Below are 19,621 nucleotides of genomic sequence, written 5' to 3' on the forward strand. Positions count from 1 at the left end.
GGGTACAGCTGGGGTAGGAGAAGATATTTTTTAAAATGTGTTGGTAATAGGCGACCATCCAGGGAAAGAACATACAATAAAAAAGGAGGAAGAGGAGAATGCTAACACAAGGGTGGAAGAGGAAGATCTGCAGGCAAAGGAGACTCACCGAGGGCAGTCGGAGAGATCAGGGTAGGTGTGAGGGGGTCAAGTAGCAGAGCAGAAAACCTAGTCAAAGCTGCGGAAAAGGTCAAATCCTGTCTTGTTTAAAAGCTGGTTTCTATATTCAAAACTGCAAGGCACTGGTGACCTTTTCCAAAGGTAGTTTTAAGACTAGTTTCAAGAGCAAAAGTCAGACCGCAATGGGATGAGATCAAGGGGAGTTTTTAGACAGCCATCAGCAAAGGGTGGGGTGTGAGAGATTGTAATCTAAAGAGCATCAGGAGTAATGGAAGGTTGGAGGGGTGTGTGAGATAGAGGGTGGCAGCTGGTGTGCAGGGTGTCTCATGGCCTGTGTAGACAGAATAAGGGAACAATCCAGGGCACAGAGGCCAACACTGAAGGGCACGTGTGGCAGGGGGGACCCAGGTGCCATGATAGGACCCATGATTGAGAACATCAGTTTGTCCAAGTGAAGGCTCCATTTATACTGGAGGGTTCTAAAACTTCTTTTCATGGTTTCTTAATTAAGATGTTTGACTTGACAAAGACTTAAATATGTCATTTTCTGTTCTGCCTACTAGTTTCCCCCTTTGAAATATACCAAATCATGATTATCCTGGTAGATAATTTCCCAGATGACCAGGACACAAGGGCTACCAAAATTTTCACCAATTACCCTCTGTCACATTCACCAAGACTTACCTTTACTTAGAGAAGACATAAAGCATTTCAGGTAGAATTTTGTAGAGAATGTGAAATTTAAGATTCATTCATTTAAGAAAGGGGCACATGCTGAGAGCAGGGTCAAGAGGTGACATCAGCTGTACAGCTGATGGGTTTAAGTAAGTGTGTGGGAACTTCTTAGACAGTAAGAGCTGTCTAGGAAACACTCTAAAATGTTCCAGGAGAGGAGAGTCTGGGAAAATGTATGAAAGACTACAAACTGACCCAATGCACACTGATGGCATGCCAATTAAGGATGCCAGTCTAGGGCTCTTTCATTTTTTGGCAGTGAGACATCATGTGATCTTGCACAAGTTATTAAACTTGGCCTCAAGTTCTCCTTTGTAAAACTCAAGTGGATAAAGATGATTTCTGAAGTCTCTTCCTGCTTAAAGACTCTGTGGTTTGTCTAAATCAAGAAGTGAATGCTGTGCAAAAGACACTGTATGTGGTTTCTAAATTTGGTCTTAACCCTTAAAAAGAACACTCATTAATTTCTGCAGAGTTTCTAGACAGAGAGGAGAGACCATGAAACTATGAAAGTCTATAGGCCCAATGAAGATAGAGATAGGCAAAATATCCCATACCACATCCCTCAAACTTTTTTTTTTGGTGGGAGGAGTACTTGGGGAGGATAGTAAACTATGAGATTTCTTGGTTTTATTACACAAAACAAGGAGGACTACAAATGAGTTACCTTTAAAAGGGAGGAAGGACTTGTTGCAAGCCTCTGAAAGCTGCAGGACAATGAAGCAGGCTTGGTAAGCAGGAGCCAGCTAGCCCTGCCTGATTTCCCCCCAAGATTATCAGATAAACGAACACTTTAAAATAATGCATCACAAGATCACTAATAAGTTTGAGGTTCGCTTTTAATTCAGACCACATTGGAAAATAAAGCAGAAGAAGAGGAAACCTGAAAATACAGTGAGTACTTTATACACTGAAAACATATCAGGCCATCTTCAGTGGAATTTGTTAGGTCCTAATCTTTTAAACTACAGTGTACTTTCAGAAAGATTCTGATTTGATTCACAATAAAATCTAGGATTAGGCCAAATGGAAAATAACATTTTAGAAATAAGTGCATACATTTTTAAATATGTTATAACCATGGATTATAAAATCGCTAAGTTTCTGAAGGGTGGCTTCACCTCTCAGTCTCTACAAGAATACCACCAATATCAGGTCTTCACCAAATTTATGAAACAGTAAGTTTTTTTCATGACATAATTAATATTTTGCTTCAACTAATACCTGAATGGCAGTTTTCATCCACGATCTCATGAAATAGGTATTGTCACTAAAATTTACATTTTAGAGTTCACCACTAGTAAGCTGAACCAGTCTAGTCTTTTGACTCCAAGTGTATATGCTTTTGGACTAATTTCCTGGGTCATTCCTCCTAAGCCCACAAAGATAAGAAGATTTATTAGCCAAGAATGGCTATATTCGAGGACCAGAACACCCTACCTTCCTTCTTTACATCCTTCATGAGTACAGACTTAAGATAATGCAATACAATTAACCACAGCCCTCACAGTAACTGTATATGAAACAACCTAGTAAGACAGTACACTGGTGACAAGCCCTTGGACAGTCTGGACAGTTTCTAGATACCACAGCTTTTCAATTTTGCAATTCTGCCTTTTAGAAAATGACGGTGAGGTATGCGAAGCAGAACTCCATCAGCATTTTAGAAATCATGCGTGGGTCTCCTTGTACCTGTCATTCATAGTCAAGTTCTCCTGTGCTGCAACTGCATCTTATTTCTTGTTCTTCCTTTTTCACTGGACTGTGGCACCACTACCAAAGTTCAAAAGTCAGACGGTGGAAACCTTCGTACTACCAATTTTCTCAGAAAAAGTTTATTAAGATGTGTGGGTTTTTTTTTTTTCCCCATCAACAAGGTTTAATCAGAGTTGTGATACAAAGGCCTGAGTTTGGACTTAGGGAGACTGAATTTGAGATCTGGATTAGCCCATTTCACATGTGTATGAAGGGAATAAAAATGATCTCACCCACTGTATGGATTAAGTAACAGAATATAAAGTTAAAAAGAAGAAAAAGAGCCACATAATAAACATGAAAGTATAGAGGGAATAGCAGTCGGTAAGGCTTCCTTCATTCCTAATAAGCAAGTCTGATCAATCAACTGCAGGGACTTATTTATAAGATCTCTATTTGCAGTGCAGAGGAAGCACACTATTTACACGTATCATCAACTGATTTTTTTCAAGCTGTCTCCTCCTATCAAGAATGCCAAAGCTCCTACTGCTCCCACACCCTCACCTCGACTAATTCATGCCTTCTCTCATTCAAAGTCCAGCTTGAAATTCTAATTTTTACTATATGTATCCCCTCATACAGTGCTTGTAGATAGGAAGTACCTACCACATTCATATATTTAACTGTTACTGAATGTCATTAACATAATCAAGGAATTGTGCTAAACACGTTTAGAAGAAAATGTTTTCCATAACTCAACGTGAAATAATGGTTTATCATACTTAAAATAAAACAGTCACATAATAAAGCAAGTGTCTGCGATTTAATTTCTAAAACACAGCACTATGATTCTCAGCACTGAGGTCCCAGACAAGGGGTCTCTACTAATAACCATAGTCTGTCAGTTAGTCATAGAATATCTGAGGGCCCCACACATGCATTTTCTTCCCATGACCAAGAAAGGCAAGGAAATTTCCTTTTCTGTGCCATGGCTTCTCAATATTTCTCCCTGCTCAGTCTCCCTCACATTCCATCCTCTATGTTCTCAGAATTCAAAAAACCAAGCATGTTGTCTCTGAATGCTTTAGCAAAAATGCTTTCCCATTTTTTTTCCCCTTTCTAATAGAAGGATCTTGGGTTTTATCTGGGAATATCTCACTGTGCAGTCATCTTTGGTGACCTAAAGGAGACTCTTAAGGGTACTTTTTCTTTGTGGACCTTGACACTGCCTTGAAAGTTTACAGTCATAAATTGTTGCCCACTGAGAACAATTTCTCAAACTTGGCTAAATAATTACATAGACACCAAAACTCTACCATTGCATTATCTTGTCTCCTAACTCAATGAAAGAACAGCCTACCCTTTTTCATAACTTAAATTATAAAATGAATTTACAAAATGTAACTAGAAGATTTCAGAAAGGAGTCGCCGCCAAACTGGAGGACACCATTTGTTCTTTGGTGGCACCTTCTGGGAAAGCTTGATATTGCAGCTCAGCTCTGTTAAACATAAATTCCCATAGAAAACCAAGTGGGAAAAATTCTGGGAGCAGGGAAATAATCCTGATACTGTAATATAATAATGTGTTGCAGAGAGCCGTGAAAGTCTTAACTGAGTATGTATCAGAGGAGTTAGAGGTTCCTGCACGTTTCACAGCTCTTCCCTAACTTTTGGATATACATACTAACACTACCAGTGGGGACAATCTGTCACATACTAAAGGCTCTTGGAAAAGCCCAAACCAATAATAAGTCAAGGAAATACAATTCTTTAAGTGGGACAATAAAATGAGATCCAAAACTTTCACAGCAGTGATGTCAACACCATAAAGCACATCTCTGCAACTTTAATATAAATGCATGGAAAAATCAGATTTGCTTAACCCCCAAGTTCCTCTTAAGAATGTTCCCTAATGCATGAGGACCTGGGTTCAATCCCCGGTACCACAAAAAAAAAGAATGCTCCCTACCAAGTGGATCCAAATTCCTTCATTCCTAATAAGCAAGTCTGATCAATCAACTGCAGGGACTTATTTATAAGATCTCTATTTGCAGTGCCGCCATCTTCAAACATAGTAATATTGGGCAAACTTCTTAATCTTTTAAGCCTCCATTTTCTCATCTCTAAAATGATGACAAAACCTATATCACAGAATTGTTTTGAAGATTAAATTAATTAAAATATGACAAATGCCTAGCAGGGTGACTGGTATACTATAAGCATTCAAAAAAAGTTTAGGGTTGAGGATATAGCTCAGAAGTACGGCCCTTACTACCATATGCAAGGCCCTGGGTTCAATCCCCATCACTGCCAAAAAAAAAAAAAAGAAAAGAAAAGAAAAGAAAAAACACTTTTTTTGTTTTGTTTTTTTTTCTGTAGCTATAAGACATCCCCATGGTATGGGAAAGCCAATCTTGCAAAGACCATGTTGATTCACATCTGTGGCTAAAGATGACAGATGGGACAACTACACAAACCATAAAGGCAAAACAACAATACAGTGAGGCAATGCAGAAATCCTAAAGAAGGCTCCACAATTCGCTGGAAATAATACTATTTTCATACAGTGCTGGGTTTTTGCAATTGTTGATGACAATCAACTCTGTCATCATAGAGCCCCCTGTCTGTCCACAACCCTCTACTACACAAGGGCTTCCAAGAAGTTCTTTAATTTAAAAAGGAAGATATTACACTGGGCTTAGCATGTACTAAAACAAGGAAAAAAATCAGGCCCCTAACATTTTTTTTAAAAATCTCTTTAAAACTGCTTCTAATCCTTTTTTGGAATATGGATGAATAAGTGAACAGCTGCTTGGCTAGATGGGATCCTCTTCAATCTTATCACATCCAACACAGAAAACAAAAGCATCTGCAAGCAGGGGTAGGTGAAATAATTCCATGCATACGACAAAGTTAACTTTTTTCCAATTGTTTTAATTAATGTTCCACACTAAGCCAAACCTACCAAAGGAAGAATTGCAACCGCTTCAGGTATTTTTACCCCCAGTTATAAAACACAAAAACAGGAGCCCACAATGAGAACCCCGGGAGAGCAGGGCAGCCTTTAATGAATGGCCTCTCCAGCTGCTGGCTCACCACACTCAGACTTTACAGCTCCTGCATGTGCTGGAGTTACAAGTCATTAAAAAGCCACTTTGAAAACACAATAAAGACCTTCTTCTCTGACTGCAACAACCTTCCATCACATAAAAACCTAAGGCCAATGCTTCAACAGCAGGACATTTACTGCCAGCTCAGACAGTTTCAGCAGGGCAATGAGCAGGGTGGGGCGGGAGGAAGTGAGGCCCAACAAAAGAAGGGAAGTTTCTTTTCCTTCTCTTTCTTTTTTGCCTTTTTGAAAGAAACTTCTGCTAAGGTGGTCTGAAGTATTCATCCTGTATCTGAACCACCAGCCAGCCCTGTGAAAAATGCTACCACATGATGAGATTTCATTTTTCTTCCTAAGAAGATTTTTATCGGAGAAAACACTCTGGTAAGTCGAAACCATCAAAGGATGTGATGGAAATCTTGCTCACACTGCAGGTTGAAGTCTGTAACATTTTGTCAAATGTAACTTGCCCATTTTCAAGGCAGATAATTAAAACTTTGAACTTCTTCCCTTGTGAGTTAGAGTTAAACCTCTACAAAAGAAGTGAAGGCAAGGATAAGGAAATTACTACCATAACTGAACCCAATCTTAAAGAGTTCCTTCAAAATTCTTATTCATCATTTCCCCCCTGCATACATACACTCTTCTCGGCTGTGGATACAAAAGATCCTCTTATCACAAAGCAAAATCAACTTCACAGGCACCTCTTTAGAAGCAGAGTTACAGGAAAAACAGAAACACACAAATTATAGAAGGAGTGAAAAATATTTTTAAATTATCAATTAAAGAACAAACAGCTTAATAAAAATCACAATTATAAACTTTAATTAATACTGATAAACTCAGATGCTCACCCTTTCCTGGTGCTAGTGTCAACCACCAGTCACTTATTTACTAAGTATTTTAGACATTTATACCTCCAAAACAACAAACTCCTAAACCAAGAACTGCTTTACTCTAATGGGAATTACCAAGGTTCTTGAATGTAGAATATTCTCAACAAAAACATTCCCTTACCATGCTTTCAGTATTTACTGAATGCTCACCCACCATAAAACCGGCCTCCTGCCTCCCTTACCTTATTCTCTCCCCACCCAAATTCTTTTGCAGGGAAAATTACTGACGAACTTTCATGTGACAATATTAGGTTTTTTCCTAAGATGAGAAACATTTCAAGAATCAAAAGCATTTAAAAATTGCTCCTTTGGTTATACTAACAGTAAGTCAAATCATTTCTAAGGATGTTTTCTTTTTAACAGTAACTGTAATAAAAAAAGAAAACTACCAAGTGCCTCCCTACAATGCAGCGTTAGCTGTGATGTTCCTTATCTCACTGAATTAAAACTCTTGGGAAACTTCAGCTTCACTTTTGGTTTAAAACTCAGACTCTGTCCTGTATTTTTCCAGTGACCTTGTAACATGTGCATATCAAGGCCACCACCAAACTTCCTTCAGAGTGAAGTGATACCCTCTAAGTACTCCCCCCTTGAAGTGCTTGAAAAAGGACACTAGAGCTCCATGATATTTTTGAGTATCATAAAATCTCCTTCAAAGCTATAGGTCATAAAGGTTCCCAGAAGCCAAGTCACACTTAACAATAATAATGAATGCTTTATTATTTTGTTAACTGCTTTATCCAAATTGATATATTAATTTTCACAATACTTCTAAAAAATAGGTCCTAATAATGATCCCCACTTCATAAAAATGAAACTAAAAACTAAGGAGGTTAAATGTTTGCCCAGGATCACTGGTGGCAGTGGGATTCAAAACACAGCCTGACTCCAGCTTGCAGACTCCTAATTCCCTACCTACCTACTACCTCTCAACAAATAAGTGAACCTTCCAAATATATGCAGCATATCAATCATGGACGCCCATTGTCTTTCCACTTTCTCATAAAGAATATAAAAAATCAGACCAAAATGAACTATTTAAATCAATAAGCTACATTCCTTAATCTATCTTAATAGTACTGATTCTTATTTTTATATAAAACCTTAATTAAAATATTCTTCTGGGTTGGGGATACAGCTCAATGGTAAAGCACTTCCCTAGCATGCACAAAGCCCTATGTTCAATTCCTAGCCCCACAAATAAAATAAAAAAATAAAATTAAAATTAAATAAAATATTCTTCCTTTTACTTCAACAAACCAGGATCAAGATATTTTCTTCATGGACATACCAGGTGAAAAATCATTTCCCCCAGTCTTCCCCATTCTTACATTCTTCTGATTTCTTTTGTATTCTTTATTTACTTCATTGTTTCCAGAATCCATGATCTCTGCCTGCCCTATGTAAGATTACCAGCCATCTCAATGCCCCACAAATGAACATAAATCGGGCTCATATTCTAATAAGGAAGCTGTTAATGACTTTAGAGAAATCTGGTCATCTAATCACTCAGAGATCAATGTGCTCACAAGGGACAATGAGATGAGTGTCACTGGTCCTGCCCCATGACACAGATCAGTTACTTACCAAGGGAGGTCTATGCTGCTCTGTTATTGCCTCCTGTTTCTTCTGTCCTGCCCACAGCCTGTGCTTGGATTATCTCCTACCTGGAACACCAGGTAATCTTCACCACTGGATAAGTGAAATTTCAGCTCTCTCTTGCCCCACTTTGTGCATAGCAAGGTTGTGGACACAGGGCCACCACCTTAACCAATTCTATTCTGTTGTACCACCTACATTTAAGGAATTAAACCACCAGCAGCACCAATAAAGTCATTTATTACCAGAAAACTAAAGGAAATATATTATTGGGCTTTATACCTAAACCATACTCAAAAGTCTTTAGATGCTTCCTCTGCTATGCTGTGCAGAAAACATTACAAAAACTCCTGTTGTAATTGCGGGATTTGTGGCTCTACCATGTCATACATCATTTTGAAATATACTACCTACTGTGAGGAATTGCAATTCTAACTTTTAGTTCCAGAAGATTTTCAAGGTATTGCTTTGGATAAATATACAAAGTTGAGTAAGAATTTTGTTAAAAGAAAGCCATACTTTATGAATAATATATAAAAGAGAAGGTGCAAGAGACCAAACAACAATAACAACAAAAATAATCCAAAGAGAATAAACAAAATTACGTAAGGAGAAAGACGATTTGTGATAGTTTCATGTAAAAAGAGCATTCAGTAGTGCTTTATGAATGTAATTTGGTCTACTCACAAATCAGCAAATGTTCTTAAAAATGTCCCTTACAAAGGTTTAACCACTGTTTAAAAAAAAAAAAAAAAAAAAACATGAACCCTTTCTGAAAAAAAATTTCACAAACCATCACTTACTCATACTAATTACAATGTATTCTGATTTTTTAAATGCTGATGAAGACATGCTAAATTGATTTCATAGCTCACCAGTGACTCACAGCCCACAATTTGAAAACCTTTGTTCCAGAAGAATCACAATATGTCAGAATATAGAAAGACAAAGTTGCTAAACTCGACAATTTTGGCAGATTAGTCACACCCTAATAGAACTGCTGGGTGATCCGAAACAACAGCCACACATACAAACAACAGCTCCCAGTAAAATCTGCACCGAGAGTAAGCCTCAAAAGAAGAGGAGAGGTATGGAGCACTCAAGGAAAAGTACACACCTGTCATACTGCAACAAACCCATTCGACTCTTTTCTCCATTCCACAAACTATAACTCTTAAGCCTTTATTAAACACTGGAACCAATTACTTAACCCTCCAGTATTTTCTGTGCCACTCTGCTCCTAACTTGATCTTCTATCAGAAGTCTGAAATTGCTACAGAGAGCAGGGGAAAAGAAAGTGGTCTCTGTAGTGCTGGGGATTGGTACTGGTACCATGCTCTGACTCCAGCTGCTTTTTAACCCATAACAGTGCAAACCCAGGACAGGGAAAGGCCTCCTTGCCATCATTTAAACAAGGGCCATCTATGGGCAACTTCGTGGAAAAGAAAGAAAAATATTCTAAAATTGCCAAGGATCTTTAGCCAGACATTGTTTTTGACTATCATCTACAAATATTGACAAGCCAAATAAAGGTGATTTGGGTGAGTTACTGAAGAGTAACTCAAGAAGACTAAAATTAGAAAAAGGGAGAGTGAGGAGTAGATAACTGCACTGTAAGTGATGCTTGTTTTTCAGAAACAGGTCAAATACCTTCTGACTACCAGCCGTGTCACCAGAAGTGTAGATTTCTTACACTGGTAAGAAGTTAGAATAACCTGAAAATCTCTTCCAACTCTGAAAATCTGTAATTATAAGCTTAAATCCCAACATCAAATAACATTCTTTGGAAGTATTAGATGATCAGACACTCCTGTAGGTAGGTATCCACAGAGGATAATCCTGCCCATAGAAAACACAATGATCACATATATAATATCCCCTTTCTAAATCAGTGGCTATATAATGAAGAAAAAAATCCTTCATTTTCACAATGATAATGATTTTAAAGTACATATAAATAATCAAAAATTTTCAGATTATGTTTTAAATATGCATAGTATATTGTTATATCAACTTTGCCTTAATAAAGCTATTAAAAATACTATTGCCATCTTTCCATCTGTGTAAACAAATTATTTCATTACAGTGTTGAAAGATCAAGATTATAGCCATACCTCAATATTTTCTAGGTTTCTCTTTTAAATTATTTTTCCCTTGTTATCAAATTTCATTGTATTCCTCTCATTTTCTAAATCAAGATCATTAAAAAACATAGTTACCAAAATTTAATGAGCACTGAAATTTTTTCTGTTGCTGTTCAAATAACCCATTATTATACTAGGGAATATAACTTTCCATTAACAACTGAAATCATAGCCTAAAAATTTTTGCAGATACCTTAATGATTCCATTTCCTTCTTTCCATTAGTGACACTTCTAGGTCGCACCTACCTCCATGCTACCTCTGCAGGGCTCAGCATTCATTTTCTTCCCTCATCCCTCATCACAAAGGTATTTAAAATAAAATCTGAATACTATCAAAAGAAAGGAGGAACACCAGTGAAGCTACTCACATCAGATTTAGAGGACATATTCTCCTCCACGTCTGAATCATTGGGATCCACGATGTCATCGAATGGTGGTAATGCTGACTTCTTCTTTTCTGATGCCTCACTTTCAATTTTGACCTTTCCCATCTTGACATGAGATTTATCTTTTATCTGTTTTTTGTCAGCAGAACAAGTGAGTATCAGTGGTGGTGCACTAGAAAAACTTTTAAATAAAGCCTCTGAGCTACTCTTTTTCCTTTTTTTGGCTGAGAGTTCTTCAGAATCTGAAATGGGGGGCCTCTTACTAGGAGCCTTCTTATCTTGCTGTCCACTGGTGATGGTGAGTAAGTTACTGTCAGGTTTTGGCTCTTTTGACATGGGTTTAGGTTCCTTGAAGGCCATCTTAGGAACTATTTTCTCTTCTTTCAGTGGTTTATTTTCTTTGGGTTTCTTAGAGGATTCTTTGGAAGATTTGTTGTGATCCCTGGAAGGTTCTTTGAAGGCACTTTTATGTTCTCTGGAGTCTTTAGAAGGTTTTTCCTTGTGCTCCTTCATTAATTTGTGAGGCTTTGAAAAACTGGTACTACTGCTGCTGCTGCTGCTACTGCTGCTGCTGCTGCTGCTACTGCTGCTGCTGCTGCTGCTACTGCTACTACTACTGCTGCTGCTGCTGCTGCTGCTGCTACTGCTGCTGCTGCTGCTGCTGCTGCTGGTATGAATACTCCTATTAGGGTCCTGCAGAAAGGGGAGAAGAAAATCAAACTCTCAAAACTGAACAGTAATGAAGAGTCAAAAGTCAATTTCCTTGAGTTTGATATACACAAAATGATCCTTCTTTGATTCGTCTCAAGCTATCTCTAAACTCCAAAAATATTTTAATACACTCCAACTATCACAGTATAACAGGTGGGAACAGTGAATGCAAGAAATATAGGGAGGAAAGGTTACCATGACCAAAGAACTTAATCAAAGAATTTAAGCTGTTTTCTTAATCCTTGAAAGTACAGTTTTAAAACATTTCAATTCACAAATGTTAACTACATGCTGTCCTAGAAGATACAAAGATGGATAACACATGGCCCCCATTCTCAATAACTATGATGTGTCTATGATTGACAGTTGTTGGAAGACCAACCTATAAAGTGCTATGACAACGAAAAGAAGGGGATATTTAATTATTTGGGAGGCATGGGGAGAAGAATAATTCAGAAGTTCATGGAACAGTAACACGTGAATTAGATCCTGGAGGATAAGCAGGTAATTACTAAAAAGAGAAGCATGAAATGGTACTTAGAGACCAAGGACCAGAATAAACTAAAACAATAAGGGAGTGAAGCGCTGACTTCATTCAGGGAGCTGCATCTAGCTACACATAGTGAAGCCACCTTTCAATGACTACAATGTCAGAATCACAACAACCCAAAAAGAAAGTAATTCTCAATTTGAGATAAAAACTATTATTTGTATGCTGTCCAAAGTTCTATCAATTAAGGAATATATCTCCCACCTACCAGGGTAAAAGAGAAGAAATCTAACAAAGATATCACTTAACCATCAAATGAACTGAAGATTTTAGGAATTACTGTTGTATAATCATGAGAACAGTCAATTGCTCCTATTTCACTTTAAATGTTATCAATCTTTTCACTGACATAAATGCCTCAGGTATCTAACCTCTATATGTTCTTTCTGTAGAAATAAAATTCTAAGGCCATACTTACCATATTTGTGAACCTCTACCATTAATAGTAAGAATAAGAAACAGAAGTAGATCCTGGACATGTAAAAATCCACACCAATACTAAAAGAAGAGCTCTTTCCTGCTTACTTCCACCTCCTAATGGAACCAAAGACAAATAAATGTCCAGATTTTCAACTAGAATATCAGGCTTATTATGTTTCACCTCTAACTTACCCACTTAAGCCCCAAGATAGGCAAAGCAATCCTGTATTCCTTAATATCTAGCATGTTACAAGAAAGAAACAGGTAGAGCATAAACGTTTCACTAAAATGAACAATCTACTATTGTTCTTGAATTTATGGGGAAATGGGAAATTATTGCTCTTAGTGGGGATATGTATTTTTTGTTTCTTGCATTTTTTAGTCTAATTTACTCAACTACAAAATGACATATACCAAACTATTTCACTTATTTTCTCAAATAGAGCATTGTGCTTCAAAATTATAAAATGGTAAAGTTACTAAAGTAAAGACTTGCTTTTATCCATCAAAAGAGAAAATTCCTTAATGAAACATCTTAATCTGAGATTTAAAAACAGAATGCTAAAGATAGAATTCATATTACTGAAACTATATTATTTTATAAATTCTATTCAAAGACATTTCCTGGCATGTTAAGCAATACTATGAATAATTAAAATAAAGTATAAAGGACAAACTAAATTAAGGAAGAGCATTTTGAAATCTTATAGCCTTGAGGTTTTTTTTAATTGGTTTGTTGACTCTGAATTTTGGCAATTTGCAATCAGTAGTCTAATTATGGCTCTAGAACACCCAAGCACTGCTGTTTAATATTCAACTTATGTGAAGTATGATACATGTTGTTGTAAACCTAAGTTTTGAAAACACACTATTTGTAAACTATCAACATATTTCTAAAGTTAAGCATTAAAAATAGTATCTCAGCACCAGAAAAACAAAACAAAACAAAACTTATTCAGGGGTTCTTCCATGATGTATTTTTAAAATCCTTCTTCAGAACAAACTGAAATTCTTAACACAAGGTACACAGTGGTATCTGAAACAGATAGTTATGTCACAGAAAGTTTAAGTTTTTGTCTTAATTACACATATATAACTGCTACAAAACTCGAGAAATAAAAGTTCTTAAAACTCTTCACTCTCTGTAGGTGGAGGTACTTAACTGTTACCTTTTCACCCACTCAACAAATCTTGGTACAAGCAAGTGGACACAACCCTTCTTGTTTCTTCTCCTTTTGTAATTCCTACCTCAAAAAGCTTTCTTTAAGCTAAGAAAATTCAAAGTCAAGAGGACAAAACATTCCATAATAATGCCCTAGCCAAATAAAATTTTTAAAATAATGAAAAGGAGAGAGGATGGTTTCTATTATATAAGACAGCATTTTCTTTGGCCTGGGTCTGTGACAAACGACACAAAGTTCAAGTATATGCCACAAGACTTCATATTCATACATATAATAAATATGAAACTGTGGCTTAGACATATAATGAGGTATTAAATTGTTTCTGATACAGAATAAAACTTTCACTAATTCTCAGTGTATGTGTGCGTGTGTGTCTCACAAACACACATATTCCGCCCACCCAATCTAGTCAGTGGCTTTTTTAAAGTTTTATTGAACCATTGACCTCAATATTAAGTGCCACTAACCAGCACAGACTAATTACCATTCAATGTTAAGTTTACACATGTTGTATAATTCAAATTCCCTTTGCCTGAGGCTGATTAGGACAAACTGAATATCAAGCAATCCAACCAAAGTGACCATGTGTGCATAATTCAAATCTCAAATATTTAAGGCAAAAGACTATTTAAACATAAATACCCATATATTTGCACTAACTGTATAACCTTTGACCTAAGGTACAGTATCTTCTTTCATTCATTCAAGTCTACTGAAAGCTTCCTTGTTTTAATTTTCTAACAAAGTATAATCTCTTCTAATACTAATTGTTAGCAACTCTAGTAGATGGCTTAAGAAAAGAAAAGGTGATAACTATTGGTCAAGGTAAGGTTTTCTGATTATGTGTGGCTTTCTTTCCACTGATAACCCAAAGTTGATTCTTCAACTCCGGTTTCTTTCCTCAAGCTTTCCTCTCTGTCCTATTTTAACTGGTTTCTGCATTGTACAAGATTTTCAGATCACATTTTGTTCAATAAAATTTGCATAGGGACAAATACAGTTTCCTTAAAGTTTTATTTATTTATTTATTTAATAAATTATCTTAAAAGAATGAATAGTGTTTTATAAGGACACTTCCTAAAAACTGGTGTATAGTCCAAGAGGTTATCCCTATGTAGGGATAAGGAAAACTATGATGGCCAAATTGCGGCTTCCAGAATATAAGTCTCTTTTGTTGTCCTTAAAACATGACAAATGACACAGAGTGAAGATATACTATTTGAAGCTATGAACAAAGTATAAAAGTTCAGAATTCTGGGGTGAAAAAAAAAAAAACCCTGAATTTGATTTACATCCTCCACTTCAACTTCAAATCCAACCCTCTCTTAAACCAGTCAGCTCTGGATGGAGAGGCAATGCAGCTTGAGAGTGCGCCATGGGGCAAGGGACATTTTGAGAGAAAAAGCTAGTACGGGGCTTCATCGGCAAAGGCTCCAAGCTAGATCCAAAAGCACTTGATAGGAGGGAGAAGGGCTCTAGTCTTGAGGCTGGGGAATGCAATGAGACCAGAAAGAAGGCAAAGCATTCCCTGGGATGCAGATAGGAATCAGGCAACATGCCTGCTGCTACAGTGCAGGCTGAGATGCCCACAGCTCTCTAGCTTATACCACTACAACACCTAAGGTCTCCTACCAGCTCAAACTGAGCCCCAAGGCACATATAAATAACAAGTATGAGGGTAGGGAAGTAGGAATGAACACATTCATGAAATACTGATGTCAAAACCAGTGTGACTACTTAAGAAGAATCAAATAGAATATGAAAAAATAACTTCTATTAAAAAAAAGTAAAAACACAAGCACTGAAAATAATGGCAAAATGGGTAACAGTTGGAGTTGCCGAACATACTAGCCACTGTAAGCACTTCAGAGGAGCCTATAGAAGGTAACAGAAAAGACAGAAGAGGCAGTCATAAAGGCTGACATGGAAGAGAACGTCTGCAAACTAAAGACATGACTGAAGTGCAGTCCCACAGGGTTCTTCAAGATCCAAGCAAGACTAATGATAAACTACACACCCAGCACAGTGCACTAAAACTGATGAACTTTAAGGATAAAAAGAAAAAGTGACATGTTACAAGAAACAATATTTACTCAAAAGTGAACAGACTCGCCGTGCACAGTGGCGCACATCTGTAATTCCCGCAGCTTGGGAGGCTGAGGCAGGAGGATTGTGTGTTCAAAGCCAGCCTCAGCAACAGTGAGGTACAGAGCAACTCAATGAGAACCTGTCTCTAAATAAAATACAAAATAGGGCTGGGGATGTGGCTCAGTGGTTGAGTGTTCCTGAGCTCAATCCCCAGGATCAAAAAAAAAAAAAAAAAAAAAAAAAGCGAACAGACTTGAATTAACATTGGATTTTTCATTTGTAACACCAGAATCTAAAACAAAGTACAAAGACATCTGGATGGCTGGAAGAAAAAGAAGAGTAGTAATCCCTCTCACCCACAGGGGCTATCTTCCAAGACTCCCGGGATAAAAGCCTGGATAAAACCTACACATATAATGTTGTTTCACAGACACATGCACTTATGATAAAGTTTCTTTTATAAATTAAGCAATTGTATAATAAATGCAGAACAATTGTGCAATATACTGCAATAAAAGTTATTTAGGGGCTGGGGAGATAGCTCAGCTGGTTGAGTGCTTGTCTCACAAGCACAAGGCCCTGAGTTCGATCCCCAATACCACCAAAAAAAAAAAAAAAAAAAAAAAAAAAGTTATTTAGAAGTTATGAATGGTTCATTTGGGGAATATTCCATTTGATAGTTTTCTTCTATCATTGATTATGTACTTGAAACCATGGAAAGCAAAACCATGGATAAAGGAAAACTACTCTACAACCCAAATATCCTGCACATAATGTGAAAGAAGTATCTGCCAACACTTAAGGATTCAAAGAGCACAATCCCCCTGCCACATCTAAAAAAAGGACTAGAGAAGGGATTCCAACCAAAGGAAAAATCAAATCAGAGGACAGATATATTATGTATGGAAAGATGAAAGGGGAAGAAATGGAGTGCAATGTATCATGTGCTCTATATGGAATTAAATCTAAACGAACAATAAACTATGTGTATATGTAACATAACTGACCAATATGAATTCCTGACAGAAAAGCCTTGAAGAAATCTGAATCTATAATTAGGAATGGCAATGGTGTGTCAAGATGAGGAAAATGCTCACATATTTTTTCATGTTAAAGTGGAAAAAATCCGAAGGGAAGGTAGCCAATAAGGAAAAAGAAAAATTCAGAAGAACTGTCACATCAACAAAGGGGAAATGGAAAGCCAGGCAGGAGTCAAAGTCACAGATGCTCCAAATGTTCAGTCTGAAGGGTGTCTTGAACCTTGGAGTTGAGAGGCCAGCCTGAACAACACAATGAGACCATATCTCAAAGAAAGCAAGAAGGGGATGGGAAGTGGTTATAGATTTGAATTAATTAATTAATTAAATTAATATAGCAGAATTAAGAAAAATTCAAAAGCCACAAATATAATTACTAACAATTAGAATATATAATATTAATATATAATTATTATCATTATTAATGAACAAGGTAAAAAGATAGTAACAAGAAGAAGTATCTATTACTCAATAAAAATGAAAGAGCTAGATTCTGCCACTGGAAGATAGTGTCAGATACAAAAAGAAAAGGGTCAGGTACAGACTGTTTTTACAAGAGACACAGTTTGAAGAAAGTTTAAAATGAAGGAATGATTCTAGAAATACCAGCTGGCTGGGCACGGTGACACATGCCTGTGATCCTGGAGACTCTGGAGACCCAGGCAGGAGCAGTGCAAGTTCGAGGCCAGCCTTGGCCATTTGGTGAAGCCCTAACCAACTTAGTGAGACCCTACTTTAAATTTAAAAAAAAAAAAAAAAAGGACTTAGGATATAGCTCAGTAGTTAGGTACCTCTGGGTTCAATCCCTAGCACATTAAAAGAGAGAGAGAAAAGGAAATATCAGCTAGGTGTCCCCAAAGAAAGCACAAGTGCTATATTAATATCGAACAACGTAGACTTCAAGGTTAGGAGCCCTAAGCAGCACAAACCACGTAAAAAGTTAAGTTACATACAGTAAAAGCATTTAATATTTAAGAAAATCTTGAAATACAGTTAATTTAAACAAGAAATCAACACAATTTTGTCATCAATATACAGATCTAATAAAATGATTATGGGCTTAGTAAAACTAACTAAAACAACCCCCAACTGATTTAATAATCATGTAAAAAATTTTCTATCCCTTGAAGAAAACACATAATTTTATGTGTGCCCATAGGTATTATAAACTTTAAAATACCCTTTTAAAATACTTGAATAGATTATATTGGTTGATGATATTCTAATGAAAAAAAGAAAAAGAAAAAGAAAAGAGAACAATGAAAAGAGGACTTAATATAAAAAGCAGTTTAAGGGCACAGAAAACACATCTTCAAAGGAAGATTTATAGCCCTTACTACATTCATTATTTAAAAAGGAAAAGAGACAGGAAGAGCAGAGAAACCAAGCACAAAGACACTCTTAGTACTCACTTTCTCTGAGAAGCTAGAAAAACATCCACAAAAATATGCAAACATTAGAATATGAAATATAATGAAGAAAGTAAAAGAAACAAATTTCACCAACATTATGCTTCAATTTCATCATTGTATTAAGCCTTAAATGTACATTTAGTGTTCAACTAACAAGGAGAAATGTTTCAAGTTAATTCTGACTTAAAAGATATCTACAATACACTTTTCTACAACAACTGAACAAGTTGAAGTTTCTTTAATTCAAAATTTAAAATAACTAATAGGGCTGGGGTTGTGGCTCAGTGGCACAGCACTTGCCTAGCATGTGTGAAGCACTGAGTTCAATCCTCAGCACCACATAAAAATAAATAAATAAAAAACAAAGGCATTGTGTTCATCGGCAACCAAAAAATTTTTAAAAAAGGAATAATTCCTATTAAAAAAATAAAATGTATGAGGAGATGGCAATTTACAAATATTTCAAAATAGGTAGGTAAATACTCATAGAAATAACTAAACAGTGCAACGGGGTGGGGCCTAAGAGAGAGAAAGAAAGTGTGTACAGGCTGGGGTTGTAGCTCAGTTGTAGAGTGCTTGCCTCACATGCATGACGCACTGGGCTCAACTGTCAGCACCACATATAAACAAACAAACAAAAAAGGTCTATTGATAACTAAAAATAAATAAATAAAAAAGAATGGGTGTGCATGTGAGTGTGTGTGCTCATGTGTGCACAGGCATGCGTGCGTGCGTGTGTGTGTGTGTGTGTGTTGGGGAAAGGGTGAAGCAAAGTGGGCTGCTAGTGTTGATAGATTTTTTAGGCACCATTTAACTTTAAACCATAAATATTTTCTTAAAAATAACATCACAAGACAATAAGATCATGAAGCAGAAAACATTTCAACAATTGGTCTGATTTAAAAAAAAATGAAAACTTATCTAAACAATGAGGCTAAACAGAACCAATAAGACCCCAAACTTAACATTTATCAGTCAATGGAAAAGGGATTAAAGAGAAATGGCACTTGAGAATAGCATTGGAAATCTTTCATTCAATAACCACTCCACAAAACATGAAATATTTATACACACACAAGTAAGAAAAATAAAAGATGACTGTTACGGGATTTTACTGATTTTCACATTTTAATAATGTTACCTCACTCAGGTAACATTAAAGTTAGGGGGAACTCTGCTATACATCTCTATAGCTCAGGAAAAAAAAAAAAAAAACTACATAAAATAAGGCCACTTCTAAAATTGACAGGGCAAAGGAGCAGAAGGGTTTATAGAATTATAAATCATTCTTAAATTTCTCAATTTGCCTGAATCTTTACAATAGTCTACCAGTACAGATACAACCACACCTACAGAAATAGTTAAGCCTGAATTTTGCAAGAACTGAAAAAAGATGCAGCAATCACCCATCAACTAAGCATGAACCAACATTCATGTGACAGAGGAACAAAAGATAATATTTGCCATTCAAGGAGAGAGTCTAGACATGGATAAC

At 36.5% G+C, this 19,621-nt stretch overlaps 1 protein-coding gene across 4 annotated transcripts in view; it reads right to left on the reverse strand.

Moving 5' to 3' along the window:
- MLLT3 (MLLT3 super elongation complex subunit) overlaps nucleotides 1–19,621 on the reverse strand; it is a 256,586-nt gene that overhangs the window by 51,662 nt on the left and 185,303 nt on the right. For all 4 annotated transcript variants that reach the window (XM_079112406.1, XM_079112408.1, XM_079112407.1 and 1 more), the window contains exon 5: nucleotides 10,707–11,417. In XM_079112406.1, the coding sequence (XP_078968532.1) occupies nucleotides 10,707–11,417 (711 nt within the window). The remainder of the gene's footprint in view (nucleotides 1–10,706; nucleotides 11,418–19,621) is intronic.

Source organism: Sciurus vulgaris (genome assembly GCF_902686455.1).
Source record: "Sciurus vulgaris genome assembly, chromosome: 15".
Classification (NCBI taxonomy): Eukaryota; Metazoa; Chordata; class Mammalia; order Rodentia; family Sciuridae; genus Sciurus; species Sciurus vulgaris.